Consider the following 23,089-nt stretch of genomic DNA (forward strand, 5'->3'; position numbering starts at 1 on the left):
TCTCTCAGTACAACCTCCAGGGCATGGACCTTATGTTTGTCCCTACCAGAGCTCCCTAAAGAAGATTTAATCACCCTTTAATTGAAACCACAGAGGAGAAAAGCTTATGACACCTTGGTAGGGTGGATGGAAATGACCTGAAAGCTACCTTGGGAAAAAGTCTGTAGCCCTACCCCAAAGCCTTCTGCAGCTAAAATTGCCACTTCTGTTGTCCTGCTGTGTCTTCAGAGCAAAGCATGGCAGTCAGACAGGGCCCCCTCCAGGTCCTCTTCCTCACCCCTCTTAAATTCAGAAATCAAACCTGTAACATAACTTCTCTGTTTAGGAAAAGCAACGGTGCAAATTCTAGAAGGACAGAACAGGCAAGATCTAAAAATCAGTCCCACTTACACTCATGAGCAGGAGCAAGGAGTCTACTACCACAGCTCCAGGCCCATCCATGACTCAGGGATGGAGCAATGTCTACACAAAGCCTCCCCACTTCCATTTCCCTTTTGCAGCTTTTTCTCCTGCCAAGCAATGAAAAACATCTGCTACAACAGATATGTGACCTTTTAATAATTCTAAATGTTCTGAAATCACTGATGTTCAAAAAACATCTCCACAGTTTCCAAGCTGGCAATTAGCTGTAGATGAAGACAGCAGAAGATGGTTCTCAGCATATGTGCTGAAAATAAACACTGAAAAGCATATATGCAGTAGCATGCAATACAATACACTACAACAGGGGTAGTCAGAGGGTGCACCTGTGTTTTGTATTTTAAGCTTATCTGTCTTAACTAAGGATTCACTTCCTCATTTCTAGATTAATACACACAAAAACAAGCAAAAAAACCCCACAACTCTTAGATAAAAAACTAATTCATTAAAAAAAATCCACTCTGCTCTTTCTTCAGTGATTTCCTAAATGGAAAACTAGAGAGCCTTTGTTATAGAGCAGTCCTGTGGATGAAGTCAGCAATGTTGACCAGAAGAGGAAAACTAGAAAAATGGAACAGGTTAGCACTTAGTCACACATCTAGTTTGTTTCAGATAGGCTACAGCAGAATTCCCCAAGAATTACAAACTACAGTTATATTAATAATAATTCAACAAAATTAAGGCTGTTAAAATAAATCCTGGAGAAGAAGTAACACCTAATTGAATACTACCTGTTTAGAGAGAGTTTTGATCTATGTTTGATTTCTGTTGCTAGAACATAAATTTTCCTCAGTTCTTTTCTCATTCATACAAATTCATATTTACATGAATGTGACTTAAACCCTAACACATCCTAGAGAAATGTGTATCCAGATGCAACGCTTAAGAAATGTTATATAAATTCTTTAGTTTTTAATGCTGTTACCTAGCCTTATTATTACATTTGTACATTATTTCCAGTCCATAACATGAAATCAACTTAAAATTAAAACTCCTGTGGTAAAGTAGGAGGCTTCTGCTGAGGAAATCTCTCTGAAGCAATAGTACAGTATAAGCATGTTCAACACTACTTATAGAGAAAGAATTTATGTTACTCACCATTCTGCAATTTCAGGATGAAGTATTTTGTTGTTCACATTAAATCTAAAAGAACCCGAAGACACTATTATTAAAAAGCAGCCAGACACAACAGCAGAGACGATATACTCTTTTTTTTTTTAACTGTGTCTTCTCTGAGGAAGCAAAGTGAAAACAAGTGTTGTATGGGAATTCAGTAGCAAATGCAGTGATAACAATGCATTTAATTTTGAAAAACATGAGAGTAAACCAGATACATAATTTTGAGGACGTGCAGAAGCCAGCATAACAGTATGTTTGAGACATGCTTACCACACTTCTTTTGACAAGGATAAAATGTTAGGTAATCAGTTCACTGCTGTGAGTGTGGGGTGTACCAGACTGAGCTCCAGAAGTTCATTCCAAATTATTCTGTGATTTTTACTTTGCTCCTCAAACACTTCAATGAAATAAAACTCAGTGAATTGCAGATTTCATCCTTTGTTTCATGCCTTCCCACTTCTGTGTGCACAGAAGGTGGCCATGTGATAAACAAGCTTGCTTAGAGGATGCTGAAAAGGAAAACGACCTCTCCATGTCTCTTCCAACCTACAGAAGAGGCAAAGCAGAAGCTTCCAACTCGCCTTGGCCTCTGACACTTCACTCTTTTTCTGTTTATTTTCTATACAAGCAATTTATGTATTCTTGGAATGATTTTGAGGCTCTCTAAACAATAACACTACGGTGGCCAATGGAATAAGGAGCTGAGTAATAAGGTGGAACACAAATGGATTTTCAAGCATTGTTAAAGGGGTTTTTTTTGCTTACAATTTAAATGCCCAAGGAGTGTTTTGCATCAAAGATATTTTTGTCTGCTCAGGACTGCTGGCTCTCCAGTTAGGGTATTTAAGAGAATTAAAATGCTACAAGCTCCCAACAGTTCTTCAAAAGAATGTTATAAGGCAACAGTTTATTTTCCCAGTTTTGAAGGAAAAAAAATAAATATATTCCAGGTTATTAACCACTCTATACATCAGAAGGGACCAATGAAAGTGCAAATCCAATTTAAAAAAAATTACTTAGAGGTCAGTTTTAATTGAGTAAGGGTCTTTCTGGGTACTGAGAAATCAGAAAAAAACTCTATGTTTCTCTTTTTCAGAAACAGATGCTCATAAACTTATAAAACCCCAGTAAGGAGAAGGCTACTAGCTCTGTATTCCTACACCAAGACACAAACCAAAAACTTAGCACAACATTCAAAAAGGACAAGCTGTATGGTATTCAGAATTATGGGTATTAATGAGAAATCACTGTTAAAACAACTCAAGACAAAAAGTCACCCACCAGTCACAGAACAATACATCATTATATAATAGAATTGGTCACCTGGAAACAAGAAAGTATCAAAAGGGCATATTTTCAATTTAATCATCACCATATCAAAATTATCACTTATGTACACCAATGTAGAAATAATTCTACAATGGAAGACACTAAAATACAAATTTATACAGAAGAAAATATATGAATGACACAGTAAAATCAATATGTGAATATTCCAAGAACCCAAAAGCCTGAGCTCCCTGTGTGGCTGGAGAACACACCAGCTGACACCAACACAGAAAACCAAGACAGAATTATGCTGCAGCTGTCACAACAGACACAAAACCTTTCAATAATGTCATCAGTATGTCAGACAGAAAACTGATCAATGAAGGCAAATGTAAGGAGACAGTGCAGCACTGGAGTGTCCAACACCAGCTCTATGCAAATGGGAGTAAAGTGAGTTATTGTGAAGTAACAAAAGAAAATAAAGCACAGGGAAAGGCAGTCACAGAAGGCAGCTAACTTTGACTTTGAAAATCCACTTCTCAAATAACTGAATTGATCACTTTAACCACAAGCACAAATGGATGAAATCAAAAGCAAATCAAATGAGCCAAACATGAACCTCATAAAGAAGACTGTCTCACCAGAGCGTTCAGAAAAGGGGGGAAACTGTACACTGGTGTAGACTTACAGCAGCTCACTCTTTTAGAAAAGCCATTTCAACTACAGTCCCCAGATTTTATCTTTCCTGGCAATAAAGGCTCTTCTTGAACTTTGTGCTGCCAGAAATCCAAGTCTTGCTGGGTGGGACCACCTACTATGTGGCAGTTCCTTAAAATTCTGGTTTGCTGTCAACTGGGGAAACCCATCAAACACACAGAGAGGCAGCAGGATTGAATTAGGAGGGCACTGGTGGGTGGAGAAGAGCCAGGAGGTCATCAGCTGAACAGAAATTCTCTCTCTTACCTGGAATACAGACTTTCTGATGTAATGCCAACTAGAAAATATGATGTTAGACCTCTGAGACACATATCAATCCATGAGCCAGAGAACATACTGTAGGTCACTTTCTCAAGGAAGTCAAAGATTAATGACAGAACTGTTTCAGCTCCACTCATCTCATGGAAGCTGTTGGTCCTGTGTGAGCAGCCACAAGGCCACCTGTTTATAAGTGTGAGACCTCTAAGGCTGATGACTCAAATTACACTTCACTTTGGTTACTGCTGTGGTTTAGGGATAGCATTCTCCAATTTAGTGCTCTCGCTAAAACCACGGTAGACAGCAACTTACTCATGACAAAACATGTACTACCCAAATGTTAGGGGGAATTAGGCAGTGCAATCTAATTTTACATTTTTTCTGCAATTTGCAAATTGACAATACTTAGATGATGAGATATGTGGTCTTAAAGAAGCAAACAAATTGGCATTTGCTACAGTTGCAATCTGTAACGTATTAATGCTCCCATTTAATCAATGCAGAACTAAGACTGCACTTTAAGGCATGTCCAAATCGATTTCATACTCAGTTGTCCTTTCACATGCAAGACAAACTCATTAGTTAAAATAACATCTCCCATATAAAAGCACTGTATAATGAGACCTCTTTTTGTCAGTTTAATGAACACACTTTGTGTGTCTACAGTGATAAAAATCTAAAACATAATGATTCACAATGCTAGAATTTTCTCCTCCTCTTCAACATGGAGAGTCTTGGAGAGTATTTGTCCTAATGATGATTTGGCTATGCAATATGAAAAGAGAAACTTACTGCAAAACTTTAACAACAGCTACATTGCTTAAACTGTCCATCGTTTACTTCAATTGACTCTGAGGATTAAAAAAACCCTGCTGACACAGTGAGCAAAGATTTATTCAACAGTGTTTTAAAGCATATGGCACATTACTGTTCAGTCCTACAGGTTAGAAATCCATTTTCTCTATGGTGAGTCACATTCTCTCAAAGCATTTTTACAAGGGCTACGTAACTGGCATGATAAGATTAAAGAAAATGCTGCACATTCTCCAGTCTGAAGAATGGATCCACAAATTAGGAAAAAAACCTGCAAACACAGAACTGGCCTTTATTAACAAATAGAAATATTAATTTCTAGAAAAGAAAGCACTAGAACTGCTTTAGAAATCTGACTTCTATGCTTAAGCCTTCTGGGGCAAGTGAGCAATTTAATTCTGCAGGATTCTGAGAAGCTGCAAAAAGAGCTGACCTGAGGGGAGTTACCAGAAGCAGCACCAGGAAACATCCCAGGTCTCCTGTCTTAAGCTCTGTCCCAGGCTGGTCCCTCACTGACCCTCAGTACCACTCTCTGCTGAGCAGGGACCACTGGCCTCTGTTCCCACAGCCTGCAGTAACAGACCAGCTTTTCTGAAGGACAACATCCCTTGCTATATGACAGAGCTATACATAAACTAATGGAAACACTATATACTCTATAATCAGGATAGAATCAAGCTTAGCTACTTGCTAGCATGACAAAAAGTAACTTCAGGGTGATCTTCAGGGCACAGAAATAACCCACGACCACAGCAGTCATTTTGTCTCAAATTACTATTTATGACAGTAGAAAAATTAACCAAATAGCTTAGGTAATAATGTTCCAGAGGAAGTTCAAAAGGTTCAAAAAGTAAGGCAGGGGAGTAACATCACTAGGGCAAGAAAAAGACAGCTTCTGACAGAAGTAGATGAACAGCCTGCAAAGAGATCAAGACTCACCTTTTTCAGGAAATTAGACATTATTTTCATTATTATCCATCACAAAACATTCCCATGCCCCCCACCCCCACTGGGCCAAGTCAACCTAGGAGAAAAAGGACATATGGGAGCAAGAGAAACACAAAACGGTCCTAGCAAGAAAACAGATCTTGGCCAGGAAGCCAGAAAACAGAACAAACATATCAGGCATAAAATAGAGCATCATAGCCAGGGCAGAGCCTGGCTGAGCCAAGGACTGAGAGAGCCAGCAAGGCACTGTCACAGGCAGGCAGGAGGGAGCACACTTTGAAGGAACACATTGCTGTGGGTGTAATCTTCTTGGAAATAATCAATACATCTGAAATGTATCTTTTTATAAAGGAAACAATTGCTACAGGAGAGGTGGAGAAGCAGGAAAGTTGAAATTGGTATGGGTCTGTACTGAAAACCAATATAAAATGTACTGGTTTATATACACAGTTACAAAATCCTGAGGCAAGCAGAGTTGAAAAGGAAGCTCACCCCCTCCTCCAGACCCCCTGCACATGGATCACCAGAGCCACCACAGGACAGGAGAAGACACAAACAGAATCAGGGAGATCAAAGAAAGGCTGCAGTGACCAGTGGTTTGAAGGCATGGTCTCTGTCAGAAGAGGGGAGCTGATCCAACAACAAAATCAGTGCATGCTCTTCCATACTGGTACCAACCAGACCTGTCAAAGGCAGCAAGATGAATGACCTAGGTCCTCTGGGGGGAGAGGGATGAACATGTGCCAGGTCTCAAAAGAGAAATATCTGCTAACAGCTGGAAATCCCTGCTAGGAATGGAGAAGCACTCCTCCTGGAGCACATGGGCAGCATGTTTTGCACTGAGAAGCCAATGCCTAAATATAAATGCTTAAATATCAAGTGATGTAGGGGACGCTCTATTAAAATCTCAAATGAAATGCTAAATGGAGTGACTTCCTAGCTGTATGTTGACTAGTGAATGGGCTATTAACTAAACTCTTTAAATGGAGTTTAGTGAAATTCAGGGTAAAAAAGGGGGTTTTGGTAGTTCAAACAGATTTTTGTACAACATTCCAATAAAGAATTGCTGGTAAAGTTAATAACTGTTTATAGTTCATGTGGAGGTGTATCAGATAAAACTGCAGATATTGCTCCACACAGATTTTGGAGTCCACCTGTATGTGGAGAGTGTAAGATGACTATCTACTTGGACAAAGCAACAGAACTCATTGGTTGTACCAGCAGAAAGGACATCAAACACTCATCAGAAGTGACCTGCAAGTATTGTGGAATACTTCGTATTGAACTCAGTGGGCAGCAAAAGATGTCTAAATGCCTGGCACCTTGTTCCCAATATCCCTCACAGAACCATTAAATTCCCATTTAGGATACAGAGGGGTGAACAAAGTAATTATGAAATCAGATTCCAGATTTCAGGTCACTTGACACAAAGAAACAACCCCAGCAGGAAGCATACTCAGACTACACAAACGAGTGACCAGACTTGCAGCACATTCTGTGCCCTACCATCTTCACTGTAGAATTAACGTGCTGTTGACAGAGAAGGATGGAAAAAAATACAGTGGGGTGACTGGGAGTCAACAATCATTAAAAATGGCCTCAATATCTCAGCACAACTGTCTACTTTAACAGGCTTTTAAAGAAGGGGACTGATTATTTTTTGCCAATCATTTGAGCTAAAAACAATATCTTTAAAAGACAGACAATTGTATTTCATTAAAAATTGAGGCCATCATCCTCACATCCCAGAGCAAGCTGTGATGTATTTCTATTTATTGCCCTTTCAAAATACTGCATGCAGGAAGGCATTTTCACCTCACTAGTAGCCAAATTTCATAAAAAGACAGCATTATGTGACACTAAAAGGTCACATCTACACAGAGAAATGATGATGTCTTTCTTTTTGTGATTTGTGATTTTATTCCACACCTGTCATATAAAATTTTTTCAGAAGACTGTGCATTACCAGAATCCCTAATATCTAGATTAAGAATGTACAAGGAACTCAGTGAAAGAGGCTACTCCTAAAGATTAATTTTTATTCAATCTGAAAATCAAATATTCCAATCCCAAAAGTGGAAATGGATGAGTCTATTTGGTTTTAAATAGTAATAGTATAAACACAGACAAAGAGAAAATTTGGATTAACTTAGATACTAAGAGAGATTTAAAAAACAAAAAAGTCCAACTGTATTTCAAGTCACTAGAAACAGGGATCAACATTTCTTTGGAAATAAAATGTTTGGCATCTAATCTGATTCAACATGCTTTCATTAAGAGAAAACATAATTTAATTTGAAATATAAAATTAATTCAACATAACCATGTAACAATTAATGTACAAGAAAGCTGTGTCACTTACTGGCTGATTCCCTCAAACGAAGCTTCTTTGGAGACATTTCCACTATCAGTATTAACACCACGCTGGGAGAAAAAAATATTAAAAGAACTATGATTCTGAGCCAAACACATATATTTAAAATTTAAATCATGGGGAGAATTTGATTGCAGTAAGTATTTGGGAAAACTTGCACATTAAGTTTACCTGAATCACTATAGATAAAACCCCCCTGACTGTTTGTACAACAAGAAATACAATACAAGAAATAATCAGTTCCATAGGAGACCAGCACAGAACTCAGGTCAGGATGTGCTGCTCAGGAAAAAGCAAGCTTTGATTTCTAATGCCCTTATACTCTTGAGAGGGGGGTGTGACACCTAGAATATAACTATACAGGGCAAGAGAAGGAAAAATAGGCAAGGTCTCTTCTAAAGCAATTTAATATTAAAATAAATTATTATGCCCTGCCTTGGCAATGTTGCTATTTAAATTTGCTTGCTGCTCCCCTACAGCTTTCCATTCAAGCAAGCAGCATAAGTAGGAGTATTTTGGCTGCTACACAGCAGATGAACACTTCTGACATGTGCCTGGGGAACCCTGCAGAGCAGCAGATCTGGAATGAGACCACAGGAGGAGAGGACCAGGTTTCCATTCAATAGCAGACAGAGAAATGCTCTTCCCTTCTCTGAATACTTCTTCACAGCAGTGGGAGGAATGTGAAAGCACCACAGCACCCTCCTCTCAGCCAAAAGTTATGTGAAAATTCCTGATTACAACCGGATGCTCCCAGAGTGATAACTATTCAACAACTCCATGTGAAGAAATGCACAGTAAGAAGCACAAGGTAGTAAAAAATTCAATTTCTCTCATTTCTCTTAAAGAACATAAAATTAAGACCTAGGGGCATCTTTTAAGTGTGTATGAGAGTATACAAATATAAGTGAAAGAAAGACTAAAAACTATTTAGGCCCTCTATTCCTAAAGGATAAAGACTTCATAGGTGAGGCCACAGAACTTCCTAAGGAGGGATTTTTTTTGTTGAGATTTCTGTTTGGTCTCTATCATGGGAAAAAAAGAAATCCAGGAGCTGCCACTGCATTTCCTGTAAGGGAAAGCTCAGAGTCAGCAAGTAATTTTTATAAAGATTGGAGAAAATAAAACAGATAGTAAGAGTTTACAAAACACCTGTAAAGCAGGAGAGCAGGTGGGAGAGAGGTGATGGGGAAGGAGAAACTTGCAGTCTTTGCCTCCACTCATTCATGCTTCTTCCCAAGAAATAAGCAAGCACCATTCAAAACACTTAGCAAGCATTTGACAGTGCCTCACTCCTCCCAGAAGCTGTCCTTACTAAACCACTCTATGCAGAAAAAGTATTCCCTGAATCCTTGTGGATTCCCACAGAAAGGCCCAAACATGCTCATGACATGACCAGAACAGCATGAAAGGAAAAAGGAGTTTGGAGTCAGTGTAGATAGGTTGGCAATGGCTTGTCATGTTTTACCAGAAAACCAATACATCTTTAGACAGACAAAATGCAGAACGGATGAGGCCAGAGGCTACAAATCTTGAAATCATGGAGGGGCCAGAAGACTAGATTGTTATACACGGGTGACCTCAAATTTAGTGTAAAATGGGGAGGAAAAAATAGGGAATGACAGTGCAAAGAAATGCTGCATAAACTGGTATCCTTATTGAAGAAATTTAGTATTTTCAGATTATGACTTACCAAAGTCAAAAGTACAGCAGGTTTCTTCAAAGCCAATACACTGGATATCTAAAAAGAGGTTTTAGATTACTGTTATTTGTCTTTCTTTCTTCCTCATAACCACATTGATACCAATTTCATCAATATTCACCATATATAAAGTAAATGAGCTGCAAAGACAAAATCGTTCCTCTGATACCTTTCAGATACTGTAGTATTACCTGAGACATGCAACAAGAGACAGCAGAATACAAAATATTGACAGAAACACAATGATCAAGTTGACTGTGGCCTTGGCCTTTAAAGGCATAAATACCAACTATAACTCATGCCTATTGTCATCATTAGGAAGACACAACATAGGAGCCAAAAAGTTGTAATGTCACACAGAAATTAGGAACATCAGGGTGCTCTCTCCTGCACAGATAACACTTGCATTAATATTATTACTACAATGTGCCAAATGCTTAGCAAAGAATATTTACTGTTATTCTCACTGACTAATCCTTTTATTAGGCTCCTTCAGTCTCCTTCAAACATTCACAAACTGAGAACAAAATCACTGGGCTTGTAGAGTGCTGGGCTTTCAGAGTAGCTGCAGAAGGGTGGGTGCTGAATTACACATACCTTGAGGCAATGAACACATGACATAGCTTCATGGAGCAATATTCTATCAACTTTAAACCACCTTCATAGCATACTACTAATATTAACAAAAGAAAGTATATGGCAAGGAAGTTCAAAAATATCAATTGCATCGTTTATTTTTCTTAATCCCATGAAATACCAGGATAACACAGTTACACATGTTCACTGACATAAATCTATTCTATAATAAAAGGGCTCTGGTGTCCTGATGGTAGAAAACCAACTCCTTGGCAAACAAGGCAAAAGTTTTAGAAGGAATCATTGAGAGCTGAAGTTAGGCTACAAGCTTCAAGAGCTTCCCACTTCCAATACATGCAGTCCAGGTCAAAAGCAGCCTTAATTTTTAAATTTATTTACTGGTCCACATAAAGAGCTCTTTTTCCCATCAATGAAGTTTTTAAGCAGTAAAAATACAGAGAATACAACTGCCATAGAGATATTTGTTGACAGAAAGTGACTCAAAATGACTAAGGTGAATGTGATTTTTAAAAATAAAACATGTATTTTCTACTTGCAATTTTCACCATCTGACAGATGAGCATGAAAGCACCTGAACACTACAGGACTCTAACTCACACATGGCAAAAATCAACCTCTCCATAGCTCCCTCCACTTCCACCTTCTAACATACAGATCAAACTTTACTTTGTTGTTGGAATCATTATGAAAATTAAATTAAACCTCCTCACAGCTGATGAGAGCACAACTTTTGGTCTAGAGAGTCAGAGTTAGTATTCTAGGGGAACAGAAGAATCAGAGGAGTCTTCTTCAAGCTGCTCTCCATGAAAGTCACACACAGAGCCTGGCAGGAATACTGTCCTCACCTGCTGAGCCTTCCTACCAAAGAAACGATTGCTGGCCAGGTGCACAAGTGTACAAACATCTGCTCAGAAATTAAATCAGAAACCTAACTAAGCAAGGCACACTTGCACTGAGAAATTGGAATATATTTGCTTATTCAAGTAATAGGATGATTCTATAGAGAATAAGAGTGAGGCAGGCAGCCTTTCGCAACAGCTTTTTGGAGGCATAAAAAGAATGTAGGCTCCCAAGTCCGAGCTAGGACATGCAACCTCCTTGACAGAAATCTCCTCAAATCTCCAAGGCATTCCAAAATAAGTATTTAGTGACATGTTTCAGTTGGATAAAGCCATACACTGACAGGACTCACCATGCACAAAACATGTTTTTGACACTGCCTTTGGATTAAGAACTGTGTTCAGATCAAAAGAGCAGCCTTAAAAAATATTTACAAGTGCTTTATAAGATAAAAGGACATTTTCCAGTAACAAGGAAGGGAGAGAAGATCCCACCAAGTCAGGGGACATCCAGTAAGAATGGGACTAAAATTAAGCAAAGTCATTGCCACTCACTGATTTTGTATGCACAGAAAAAAATATTCAGAGACAGAGACAACTCACCTCAGTCACATAGTGGGCTTCATCCACAGCATATTTGTTCTTGAAGAATTCAGGGGGGTGGATCCTTTGAAAAACAACAAAAAGAAATATTTGGGTTTAGCTTTGCTCTTATATTTAACAAGGCCACAGACAAAGAAATAATATTCTTTACTATTCAACAATAGAATCAGCTAAGAGGAATGTTTTACTAATCTTTAACTTTATTTCTCAAAATAGGAGATTACACAGAAAGCTGCCACAGCTACAAATATCAGTGTACTTTTATCCAGTCCATGCTTAGATAGCAAAGTCTTCTCAAAATGAATGCTGTTTTTTCCCATTCTAGTCAAGACAGTTTTGTTAGGGACTTTTGCCATGTCATTTATACACAACTTTCCAATTCACCAAACCTTGGAAGGAGGGGGAAATAACAAAAGACTAGCCTACCCTGTATTACATTCAAAGAGTGAATAAAACATTCCTTTTTTACCCTGGTAACTGCTCTAGCAGACTAAGGGCTATTAAGACATGGGCTCTGCTGCCTCTGTTCCTCAGGACACCAGAAATCCACTCCTCTAAGCCAACAGAGTGGGCAACTTTACAGGTCCATGTCAAAAACTAAATCTCTTCTACTCTATTTCTCCTGATATCCAGCCAAAGACATTTTTCTAAAGGCAAGAAGAACATGAAGGATCTGCTTGCAGTCTGTCCCTCCAGGGCTCTTCTGCTGTCTTCTGTACCAGTGCCTGTACTGCTGCTCATTCCTTTCACTGTATAGTAGCAGCCAGTTACTCAGGAGACTTCAGCCTCTGATTACAAAATCTCCACGTCCCCAACACTGAAATCAATACAACCTCTGTAATCCTGAAAACGTAGCCTCAAAATAATAAAATCAACCAGTTTATATCCTTCCACCAAGAAAATTTCTCTACTTCCAGAATAAAGAAAACAGGAGAAAAAGCCATGACTGAAGTGCTGGAGCTTGGAGGATCCCGTGCATTTTGCTTCCTGAGCGACAGCGGGAGAGCAAGTGATGCGTGCAGGACCAAAGCTTCAACTATGTAAACATTACACAACAAGAGCACAAGACATCTGGGGAAAGAATAAATGAGGCTGGAGGCCAAAGAGCATTTCTAACCCTTGCAGTGAGGACCATCCAGTGAGGAAGTGGTGGGACAAACAGCTCAGCACCCTGAGGAGCTGCTCCACACCACAGCACGTGCACAGCAGTACCCGGATGCTGGAGCAGTGCCTTATGCTCACTTTTTAAATCTTGTGTGCTTCTTGATAATTTACATTTCTTCATGCTCCAAACAGTACTTGGCTGTGACATGAACAACATGAAACCATTCATGGTGTTCTCAAGCAGAAAATCACAGATTTTTAAAAATTTATTAACTGTGAAAATACTGCTCCAAAGTAACACAAAACTATCTCATTATATGTTCCCTTTTACAATACTCCTTGTGTAGACTCTTCCTATCAGTGAGAGAGATTTCAAAGCAATTATCATTTATCTTTTCTCCCTGGCTTATTTCACACATAATATAAAACAACCCACTATATCCTTTTATCTTTATATACTCTCTATATTATAGTTCCCTTACCTCCAACTTTTGCATAGGCTGTTTCCCCTGCAGGCTTCTACTTTTTCTTCCTTTATTCCTCACACACTGAAGTATTTTAATAATCAGAAACATGACAAACAGATTTAGCACCTTTTGGTTTTGTCATCTTTTACAGTTTTAACCAATTCATCTGGTATCAGAAGAATTCCAACTGTGAAACCAGCTAATGTATGGCCAATGGTAATTTATGGTAACGTATGCTCTTTAGAGCAATACATCCAAAGCACCTTTTTATAATTAGCTGCATTGTTTAAATCAAAGAACTGTTTAATTTAAAGTGAATATTTCATAAAAGTATACTCACAGGTGTGCTGGATTTTACTGACTTCATTTAATGTAGTTAAAGGAAGAATAGGTCTCATTTTCTATGACTCCAGTAAGAAAATTTCTTTCTTTTCACAAGCTCTTTCTCAACTCCTTTTTTGTTCTTGTTGTTGCTAGTTGACTCCTATAATTGTGTAGCCTACAGGACACAGTTACTAATTTAATTCTTTGGTTATGGTTAATATTAGTCCGTTCCAGCTTTAATGCCTCCAACGTCTCTTTTTATGTACACCATGACTCTTTTGAGGAACAAAAGTGGCTCATCATTCTTTCAAGGCTGAGGAATTTTTCTCTACTTTAAGAGAACAGCAGCTTCCCACAAACCTCCATCCTCTCCCTCCGTTGTTAAACTAGGTCATCTTTGAGATACTTTTGACTTCATCACACCTAATGACAAGCTGCCACGATTCCCAGACCTGATCCTCCCTGCTCATCTTCTTGCTATCTCGCTCAAAAGTCAGCAAGACTTGCAGCATGAAGTTGAGAGCCAGACGTCTCAGCTCCTCTCTTGAAGCACTCACAGCTCTGCCTCACTTTTTTATAGTCACTTAGCACCTCCAACTAGATGGAAAAATAAATTTATATACACTTCCCACAAACTGCCATCCCACAGGAGCCACGATGCTCCAGTGATGAACCTGCCTCTCCCACTGGGAAGATTTCTAAGACCAGCTCTATTGCAGAACCATAGAGGAAAAAATGTACATGAAGTCTCTACTAGAGCCAAAAAATTCTATGCTGTCACATACAGAAAAGCAGTATAGAAAGCAACCAAAGGTCAGGGAGAAGGAGAAGCAAGAGAAGAAAAGGATGCCAAGGGAGGCAATTCTGCCCCTCAGCCCTGCCCAGGTGAGACCCCACCTGCAGAGCCGCCCCAGCCCTGGGCCAGCCCAGCAAGGAGCTGGAGAGAGCCCAGAGGAGGCAGCAGGATGAGCAGAGGATGGAGCAGCTGTGCTGGGAGGAAAGGCTGGCAGAGCTGGCATTGTTCACCTGCACAGGAGAAGCTTTGGGCTGAGCTCAGGGTGGCCTTGCAGGGCCTGAAGGAGCTGCAGGAAAGATGGACAGAGACAATTGGCAAGGGCTGGAGGGACAGGAGCCAGGGAATGGCTCCCAGTGCCAGAGGGCAGGAATGGATGGGATACTGGGAATTAGGAATTGTTCCTTGGCAGGGTGGGCAGGCCCTGGCACAGGGTGGAATTCCCAGAGCAGCTGTGGCTGCCCCTGGATCCCTGGCAGTGCCCAAGGCCAGGTTGGACATTGGGACACTGGGAGGTGTCCCTGCAATGGTGGGAGGTTGGAGCTCGACGATCTGTAAAATCCTTTCCAACCCAGGCCATTCCATGATTCTGTGATTCTCAGTGGTACCTTTCCATAATCTCTCTACTCTCTTCCATTTTTTCCCCAGTTTAGTGGGGCTCAATGAAAGATAACTATGCACAACATGGTAGTTACTGCAAAAAGTATCAGTGCAGGGGTCCTAAGCAGATAAAGTGCTCAGTACCCATTTTTATCCAATTTGAATGCAAAACAGGCTAAAGCTAGCACTGATCACCATTGTCACAGGGTATCTTCCACAAAATTCTCACTGGCATAATAAAAATCAGAAGTTACATTCAGTTATCATAATTTCAAGTACATCTGATACTTCCCAGGGATGAGGAATACTTCTCTCCACAAATGACTCTCAAGAAGGTAGAGTAAGTTAGCTGGTTACAATTTTTAGGTTTGGCTTTGTCATTTATAACACTGCTATGGGCTGCCAGTTTTAGAATTCTGATTAATCACTGCAGAGACTACGTATGAAAAGCCCCTCAGAAACCATAAATTAATTAGAAGGATTACCCAAGTGGAAGATATGATCCCAGATATTAATGAATCATGCCTATTTACCTATTAAAAAAATTAACCCCAACCCTTTTGTAAACTGATGTGAACAGAAGCAATGACCTAATCTTTACAGGCTTCAGGCAGAGGCTTGGGGTGCGCAGAATTGTTTAGATTCCCTGACAACACAACTTGATAAAAACCTACAGAGAGTAATGCATATCAGCCCCCAAAAGGCTCAATATCCTTTCCCTATAGTTTTATAATTCCAGCCAAGCAAATACCAGTGTTGACAGTTAGAATTGTCAATAGTTAACTTCCAGAATGATAGGAGTCATCATTTTCTCTTATAGTGGAAATAAGCAACTCCAAACTCCTGGGACATGCCCATGTACACATGGCCAAGCATCTAGGCAAAAATCTGGCATCTCAGAGTTATGGCCATTAGAAAGAAAATGTAAGAGTCCTGCACTGATATTAATTTACATGAATATGGTGCTCATTTTTCTCATTTTCAGCAACAAAGGACCCCTAAAATAAGAGACTGTCTCTACTTCATCACTTACAATGCATCCCAATCTCCGGTGAAAAAGCTTGTGTTGAGTTAAACATTAAGCCGTTTACTTTCTGCTGATACTTCCTGTGCAACTCCTCTCTCTTCCATGGTTTTCTGCCCCATCAAGATCACCTGCTTGGTTTCTTACTCTCAATATTTTCAGTGATTGGGAAATGCTGAAGATGGTCTAAAAATGTGAAGCTATATTTTAAGAAGATTTGAATTCTTATACACTGCCTCATTTTTAACAGCTACACTTTTATTTAAGCACCAACTCTTGAAGATTCATCCTTCAATGATAACAAGTGACAACTTCATTTTAAACAAAATTCTGCTCAGGCAGCAATGGGAAAAAATGAGGTGGGGGAGCAGCAGCAAAACTTTCACTGTAAAAATACAGTGTGAAACACTAAGACAGTGAATTAATACCTTACAATAACTGTACTTAATTTCTGTTACACACATTTTTCAAACACAGAAACCACCAGCAAAAGTGTAAGGGAGCATAATATTAAAAACTAGTAATTACAGATCCCAGTTATTAATCTTAGTGAAAAAATCCAAGTTTATTCTAAACGTTTCCATTTGGCTTAACTAAATTCCCATGGTACATGATGGCATGTTTAAAAACCAGATTGCTTTATCAAATCACAACCAAATCACACCAGTTCAGATTTTGCCAGACCACATTATTAGATCTGGTTCCACTTTGATGTGATCCTCAAACTGGAATATAACACTGACTCTTCTGTTTATACATCAGTAAGTTGAACAGCTATGAAAGTTCTACATATCTCTATAAATATACAAAAAATGTATTTTAAAGCTTTTACATATTTGAACAAAATTCAATTCACAATTTCTTTGCAGCAGTTTATCAACTATGTTTTGTTTCCACTTTAAACCCAATAAAAACTTGGTCTCATTGTCTAAAAACATTTTAAACCTGTTGTTCATTACATTGCACAAGAATTCATAACACAAATCTTAAGAGATTTGTACAAATTTGACATTACTGTAAGAATTCCATTAAGCAACATTTCTTTGTATGCTAAAGGACTCTGGAGCAATAGCCTTGTAATACCAACATGATAAAAAGTGTTCCAGTTTTCAGAACTCTATTCAGAAGAGAGGTAAAATTAGATGGATCTAAATCACAAATGCCAAAGAAAAACTGTGAACAGAATTTGTAACAGCTGATAGCTATTCCTGAAAGAAACAAATTAAGCCACCTGTTAATATATTTGCAGCCTAATTGCTGATACACATTTTAGGCATATGCTTTCATTTGCATCTAAGCATTCGTCCAGAGTTCAATATATTTAACACTTATTCCTAAAGGTTGCTTTCTATTTTGTGTTTCAGTGCTTCTAGGACAGATTTTCAGTTTTTAGTTCTTACAGTGCATCTGCTCTAAAATGAAATTCAGCTTTTCCTGAAGCAGACCAATTTAGCTTTTCTTCAGCATTTCAGCTGGATTTCCTAGTGCAAGATTACTTATCTTACTGCATAGCCTAGAATGTACAACATTCATGTAGGAAAAAAAATCCAAATGGTATGTTCAGTAGGAATATTAAGCAAATTATACACCTTTAATGTTGAGATTTTAATGGTTTCAGAGAATTCCTTAAGTCCTCACATCTGAACTTCTTTGTGTTTGGCAGCTGTTCTGGAAGAAAGGTGTTGTATAAAAGAAAGCAATAGGTGTAGCCTGCCATAAGCACCAATCTGATGTAAATGCTCTTCTGCAAAATGAAATATTAATTTAATATCAAATGGCACAGACAACAAAGCAGTATTCTGGATGTCTGACCACACATGCTATCACTGAATTTATATTAGGGCAAATAATGGGAATTACCTACAATTTCTAATCACTGTCCCTGGCTTTAGCAAGAAAAAAAACAAAACCAAACAAAAACACACACACACACACAAAATCCCAAAACCAAAAAAAAATGAAACCAACCAACCAGCAAAACCCAACAGCATTTATTTAATGTGGTTTTTTTTTTTTTCAAAAGGAGCTGTAGGAATCTCAAAATAACCAGTCAAAAACCATTTTGAGGAACTCCTACTATGTCAGGGAAAAAGAGTCTTATTGTCTTTAGGATCCACAGCTCCTGGTAGATACCAGAAAGTGATGTTTTCACAAGCAGTAATTAAAAGTAAGGATTAACATAGTTGGAACAATAACAGAATAGACCAATAACTAAATACACAATAATGTTCAGGGTACAGTACTCTCCTAACAGGTTCTTCAAGTTTTATTCCCTAAAATACATGAAAAATTGTCCAAGCTTTTATCACAAAATCAGGAGAGGATGATTCTTGATGTAGTGAGACAGAAAGGCTAAAATTAGTGAACTTCACAGTAAAGCTTTCTGCTTCTTCCATTCAACCCTGACTTTCATATTCAGAGTAACAGATACAAACCAACACTATATGGCAAAATCACTTTGTCTTGAGCAAATTAAATGCCTACAATATCCTGCAGGTAGCACCTTTACATGGCACTGCAGCACAAACATAAGGCATGAATTAAATTACATTTCTCCTCACTTAAATGAGGGAAAGCACATACACAAGGAGAAAATTGGACAAGCATAATCTTTAGCACTTGAAGTTCTACACAGTCAACAACTCATTTGATAACAACTTGCTAGAATGAGCTTAAAGCAGAGTATAAATTTCAGAGAGACTGCAAATAGAGAGTAACAACCTTGGCAAAATTTAAAGCAGAAGAATAGAAATACATCAGCATATGCAGAGCTGAAAGAGGAAAAGGGATGCAAAAACAATGTTATAATTCTGTCAAAGATTCACCAATAAACTCCCTTTTCATTACAATGTCATCAAGTTAACAGATGGTAAAGCATTAACCAAACGAGAGGGTGTCAAGAACTGCTAGGAAGAACAACACAGCACACTTTAAAAGACACCAGCAGATGTTCCTGATTTTGTCCAAAAAAAGTGCCATCACCTATATATCCAAAAGGAATTTCACTGTCTCAAAAAAAGATTAAAAGGCATCAAGTTAGATTTAAAACAAAACAGTACTAATGGACTTGCTGGCCACAGACAGCCTCCAGCAATGTTTTCACTATCTTAATGGTACTTCAACATTTCTCTATATTAGTTACACTCTTTGAAAGACAAAACTACCTGCACACATGTAAATTCCCTGCTCCTTTTCATTCAGTCCACAGTAAGATGGATTTCGAGAAAAGAATGGACTTCAAAAGAAATCAAGATGAAGATGACAACTCAAGCTGATCTGATGGAAGACAAGCAGAAGTGTAAGCAAAGCCCCATCTGTCTGAGGGGCAGAACAGCAGAGTCCACAAGCATGAAGCTGGACACAAGGTACTGGGTGTGTGACACTGCCCTTCCCAGTGCTGTACAGATCATGCAGCATCAGAATAACTATGAGCAGCAATACAGGCCATTGCACTTAGGAAATCAGAAATAAAGCATTGAGGAGAATCTCACAGTAAGTCCTAGTAAAAGCTAAACACCGACCTCCTTATTTCATCTGCTTCAAGTATACAGTCTCACTGCTCCTACTTAGCTATTCCCACCACATGCATTTCCAAAAGATGAACAGTTCTTCAGACTTTCTATAAACTCTACCTCAAGTAGCAGTGTCTCTATTAGACATTTAAGCGATACTCTCAAGAGCTACCCAACAAAAACACAGAAAACTTGCAATTAGTAACCTTTGCTTTATTCCTCTCTGCAAATAAAATTCTTCCTTGGAGTCAAGGGCTCTATACAGAAAGAACTGTGACCAAGGAAATATTTACACACTGAAACGCCCAGATGATTTCTTGTAGCATTAATCTGATGGCATATACTCATTAGAAAGCTCTCTTCTCAAAAAAAAGAGTGTAAGAATTACAGTGGTTAAGGTATTAAATGTAATTTCTAGATCACTATATACAATAAGTGTTTCCCGCAAACACTGCTCTCGATCCATGCTTCTTAACAAAGGAAATTATATACTGAATCTGCCAATAGCAGATGTTCTGCTTGTACTTTGGAAAAATACCAATACTGGGGGGGTAGACAAAGCAGCACTGATTTTTAGAGCAGCATTAGATGGCCTGAACAGCTTTAAGAAGGAAAAGGATGATAACATTCCCATTTTACAACTTCTAAGGAAAGCCAAACCACAAAGAAATTAAACGAACTCGACACAACAACTCAAAGGGCACAAAGAAAAGACAGAACCTAGACTTGCACACAGTGCCCTACTCACGTCATGTTGTCTCTGCCACACAAAGAAGTACCTGGTGTCCCCCAGCACTGGCGTTGTGGCCATCTGCTCTGACTGCCAGAGCTCCAGCACAGGGTACACAACAGTAAAACACAACCTGCCTGCTTTACACTCACATTTAATTTTTAAGAACCATTAATATTGATGATACGTTTCTCTAACATATTTTAACAGAGCAGTTGAGTTTGTTTTTTCTTTTTTTGTTTCTCAACAGAGACCACACTCTTTCAGAGAGTCCTTCCTGAGCATAGGCAGGTCACTGGGAATAAAAGCCTAAGGAAAACAGTTAACATCAAGAGCTAAGAAGGTGGAATTTCAGAAGTGCAAGAATAAAGGAACCACTGTAGGTATTTCACTTGAGGCTTTTTTCACTGAAGAGCCTTCCCAAATGCAGGGCAACTAGAAGCAGAGCTGTGCCCTCAGGCCAGGCAGTGGCACAGCAGAAGGCAGTGTGTTGTGCAGAGCCTTGTTGGAGCACTGCTGGCAAACCCCCATGGACATTTCTTTTGCTGCAGCTCACCTTCCTACCAGCAGCAGCCAAGTCCTTGTAGAAAAAAACACATGGCACGCCTGATAAAAAAAGAAAACTTGGATTCTGTGATATTTCAAAATGTTATCAGAGTTTGTATCACTGAACTCAGTACTCCTGGTAGCACGTTACATAAAGCATAAAATAAGAAGTGCCTGGTGGGGGTTATCAACATTCTTTGCCACACCACCAAAATGAGACATGCTATCTCAATCTGTGGTTGGAAGTCACATACGGATATTAAAAAACTGGTGCAGCATCATCAAACAGATTTGCTTAGTGCTGGTTCTTTCCTCAATATGCTTGAATCAAAAAGAGGAGAGGAAAAGGAAGCACTTTAATGCTTACAAAACCACCAACTGAAGTATTCTCTTAAAGGTGTATGCTGGTAGAGATGGCCAATCAATGGACTGATACAAATTGCTATTATGGTTTCAAGCCTTCTCAACAAGAAACTCAAGCTGTTTAAGAAAGCCATAAGAAAGAAAAGACTTATGAAAATAATTACTGAAGTAAAAGTCATAAAAACTATACACATTCATCCCAGACCAAGTAAGCCTTGTGCACAGTGAGAATACTGGGACAATGACTACACTGAATATTTGAGAAGTCTGAGCATTTGAGCAGCGCTTTTACAGAAGAAAATTGTCAGTAAAGTGGCAAGAGCAATCCAGACATTAATTTTTCTGGAAAAGTAATTTTTGTCCACAGAGAAATCCGGCAGCTGGCTCATGGGAACCTCATGGGGTTTAACAAGATCAAGTGCTAGAGCTGCACCTGTGTTGGGGCAACCCTCAGGATTCATCCAGGCTGGGAATGAACAGGTCAAGAGCAGCCCTGGGAGGACTTGGGAGTGCTGGGGGATGAGGGCTGGCCCTGCCCTGGCCATGAGGGCTGGGACCCCAAACCCCCCCACCCTGGGCTGAGCCAGCGTGGGCAGCTGGGCAGGGGGGATTCAGAGAGACCCCACCTGCAGAGCTGCTTTCAGCCCGGGGGTCCCAGCACAGGAAAGGTGTGGAGCTTCTGGACAGAGCCCAGAGAAGGCACCAGGATCATCAGAGGGTTCGAACAACTGGGATTGTTCAGCCTGGTAGAGGAGTTTGAGAGTGACCTAACTGCAGCCTTCCAGTGCCTGAAGGAGCCATAAAGAAAGATGGAGAAAGTCTATTTTCAAGAGCCTGGAGTGACAGGACAAGGGCGAATAGCTTCAAACTAAAACAGACTAGGTTTAGATTACATGCTAGAAAGAAATTTTTCCCTGTGAGGGTGCTGAGTTCCTGGCACAGGCTGCCCAGAGCAGCCCCACCCCTGAAGTGCTCAAGGCCAGGTTGGATGGGGCTTGGAGCAACCTGGGATAGTGGAAGGGGTCCCTGCCCATGGTGAGAGGTTGGAACTTCATGATCTTTAAAGTCCCTTCCAACCCAGGCCATTCTATGATTCTATGAAATACAATAATAAATGAAAGAGGAAAAGAAATGAAAATCCCTGTATCAGGGAAGAGAACTGGAATCATGGAAAATAAGCACCCTGGGGAATTGCACAAATAAGTCTTGTCAATCAAAAGCAACCAGCTTTATTGTGCAGTTTTGAAATGATCAGATGAAGGGTAAAACAACAGATGTACTACCTGAATAATTGCAAAATATTTGACAGAAAGCTCTCACAAGACTACTACTCTGCAAAATCAACTCAAATTGACTTGGACAGAAACACGACAATGTAACCTGAAACCCAATAACTAGTCATAATGAGAAAACAGAAAAGCTTAAAGCAGAAAATAAAAATAAATAAATAGATAAAAAGATGAGCATCAGCCAGGCTGAGAACCCTCCAACTGCCACACAGAGAAATGCTGTGTCAATTTAGACAGATGTTCCCAGAAGTTAAAGCAATAAACAGAAATAGAGTGTAAGTCTTGATTAGTGGGATACTGCAAAGATTGAAATTAGTTCTGACACTACTAAGAAACAGAAGCAGAACTGAGTATGCTTGAGATCCACAGAGAACATTTCCAGGTGGTAACAAACTTTGCAGATAAACTGCAATGCCAACTGGTACAAAACAGTAATAAGATGACCTAAAGTGATTAAAACCTAGGTTTTTTTTTTTAAATAGCAAAATAAAGATTCAGTAGGTACTGGGAAATGACAAACTGCAGTAAAAGATCAAACTGAGAGACACAGAAAAAGAAAAGCATATTTCATTTTAGAGAAAAAATTACAATAAAAAATAGCAGGAGATGGCAGATCAGTTCTGAAGGTAAAACCAAAAAACACACAGCTCTGGAGCAGGCTATGAAGAGGACCTGTAT

General features: G+C 39.2%; 1 protein-coding gene across 3 annotated transcripts in view; it reads right to left on the reverse strand.

Annotated features, from left to right (window-relative positions):
• Window positions 1-23,089, reverse strand: part of PEPD (peptidase D) — a 136,515-nt gene that overhangs the window by 102,495 nt on the left and 10,931 nt on the right. For 2 of the 3 annotated variants that reach the window (XM_062500030.1, XM_062500029.1), the window contains exons 4-7: window positions 11,660-11,723; window positions 9,612-9,659; window positions 7,907-7,968; window positions 1,519-1,563 (exon numbers count right to left, since the gene is read on the reverse strand). In XM_062500030.1, coding sequence (XP_062356014.1) covers window positions 1,519-1,563; window positions 7,907-7,968; window positions 9,612-9,659; window positions 11,660-11,723 — 219 coding nt within the window. The remainder of the gene's footprint in view (window positions 1-1,518; window positions 1,564-7,906; window positions 7,969-9,611; window positions 9,660-11,659; window positions 11,724-23,089) is intronic. The other variant, XM_062500032.1, reaches the window with a different exon arrangement.

The sequence above is a fragment of the Cinclus cinclus genome, chromosome 11 (assembly GCF_963662255.1).
Source record: "Cinclus cinclus chromosome 11, bCinCin1.1, whole genome shotgun sequence".
NCBI classification, from domain to species: Eukaryota; Metazoa; Chordata; class Aves; order Passeriformes; family Cinclidae; genus Cinclus; species Cinclus cinclus.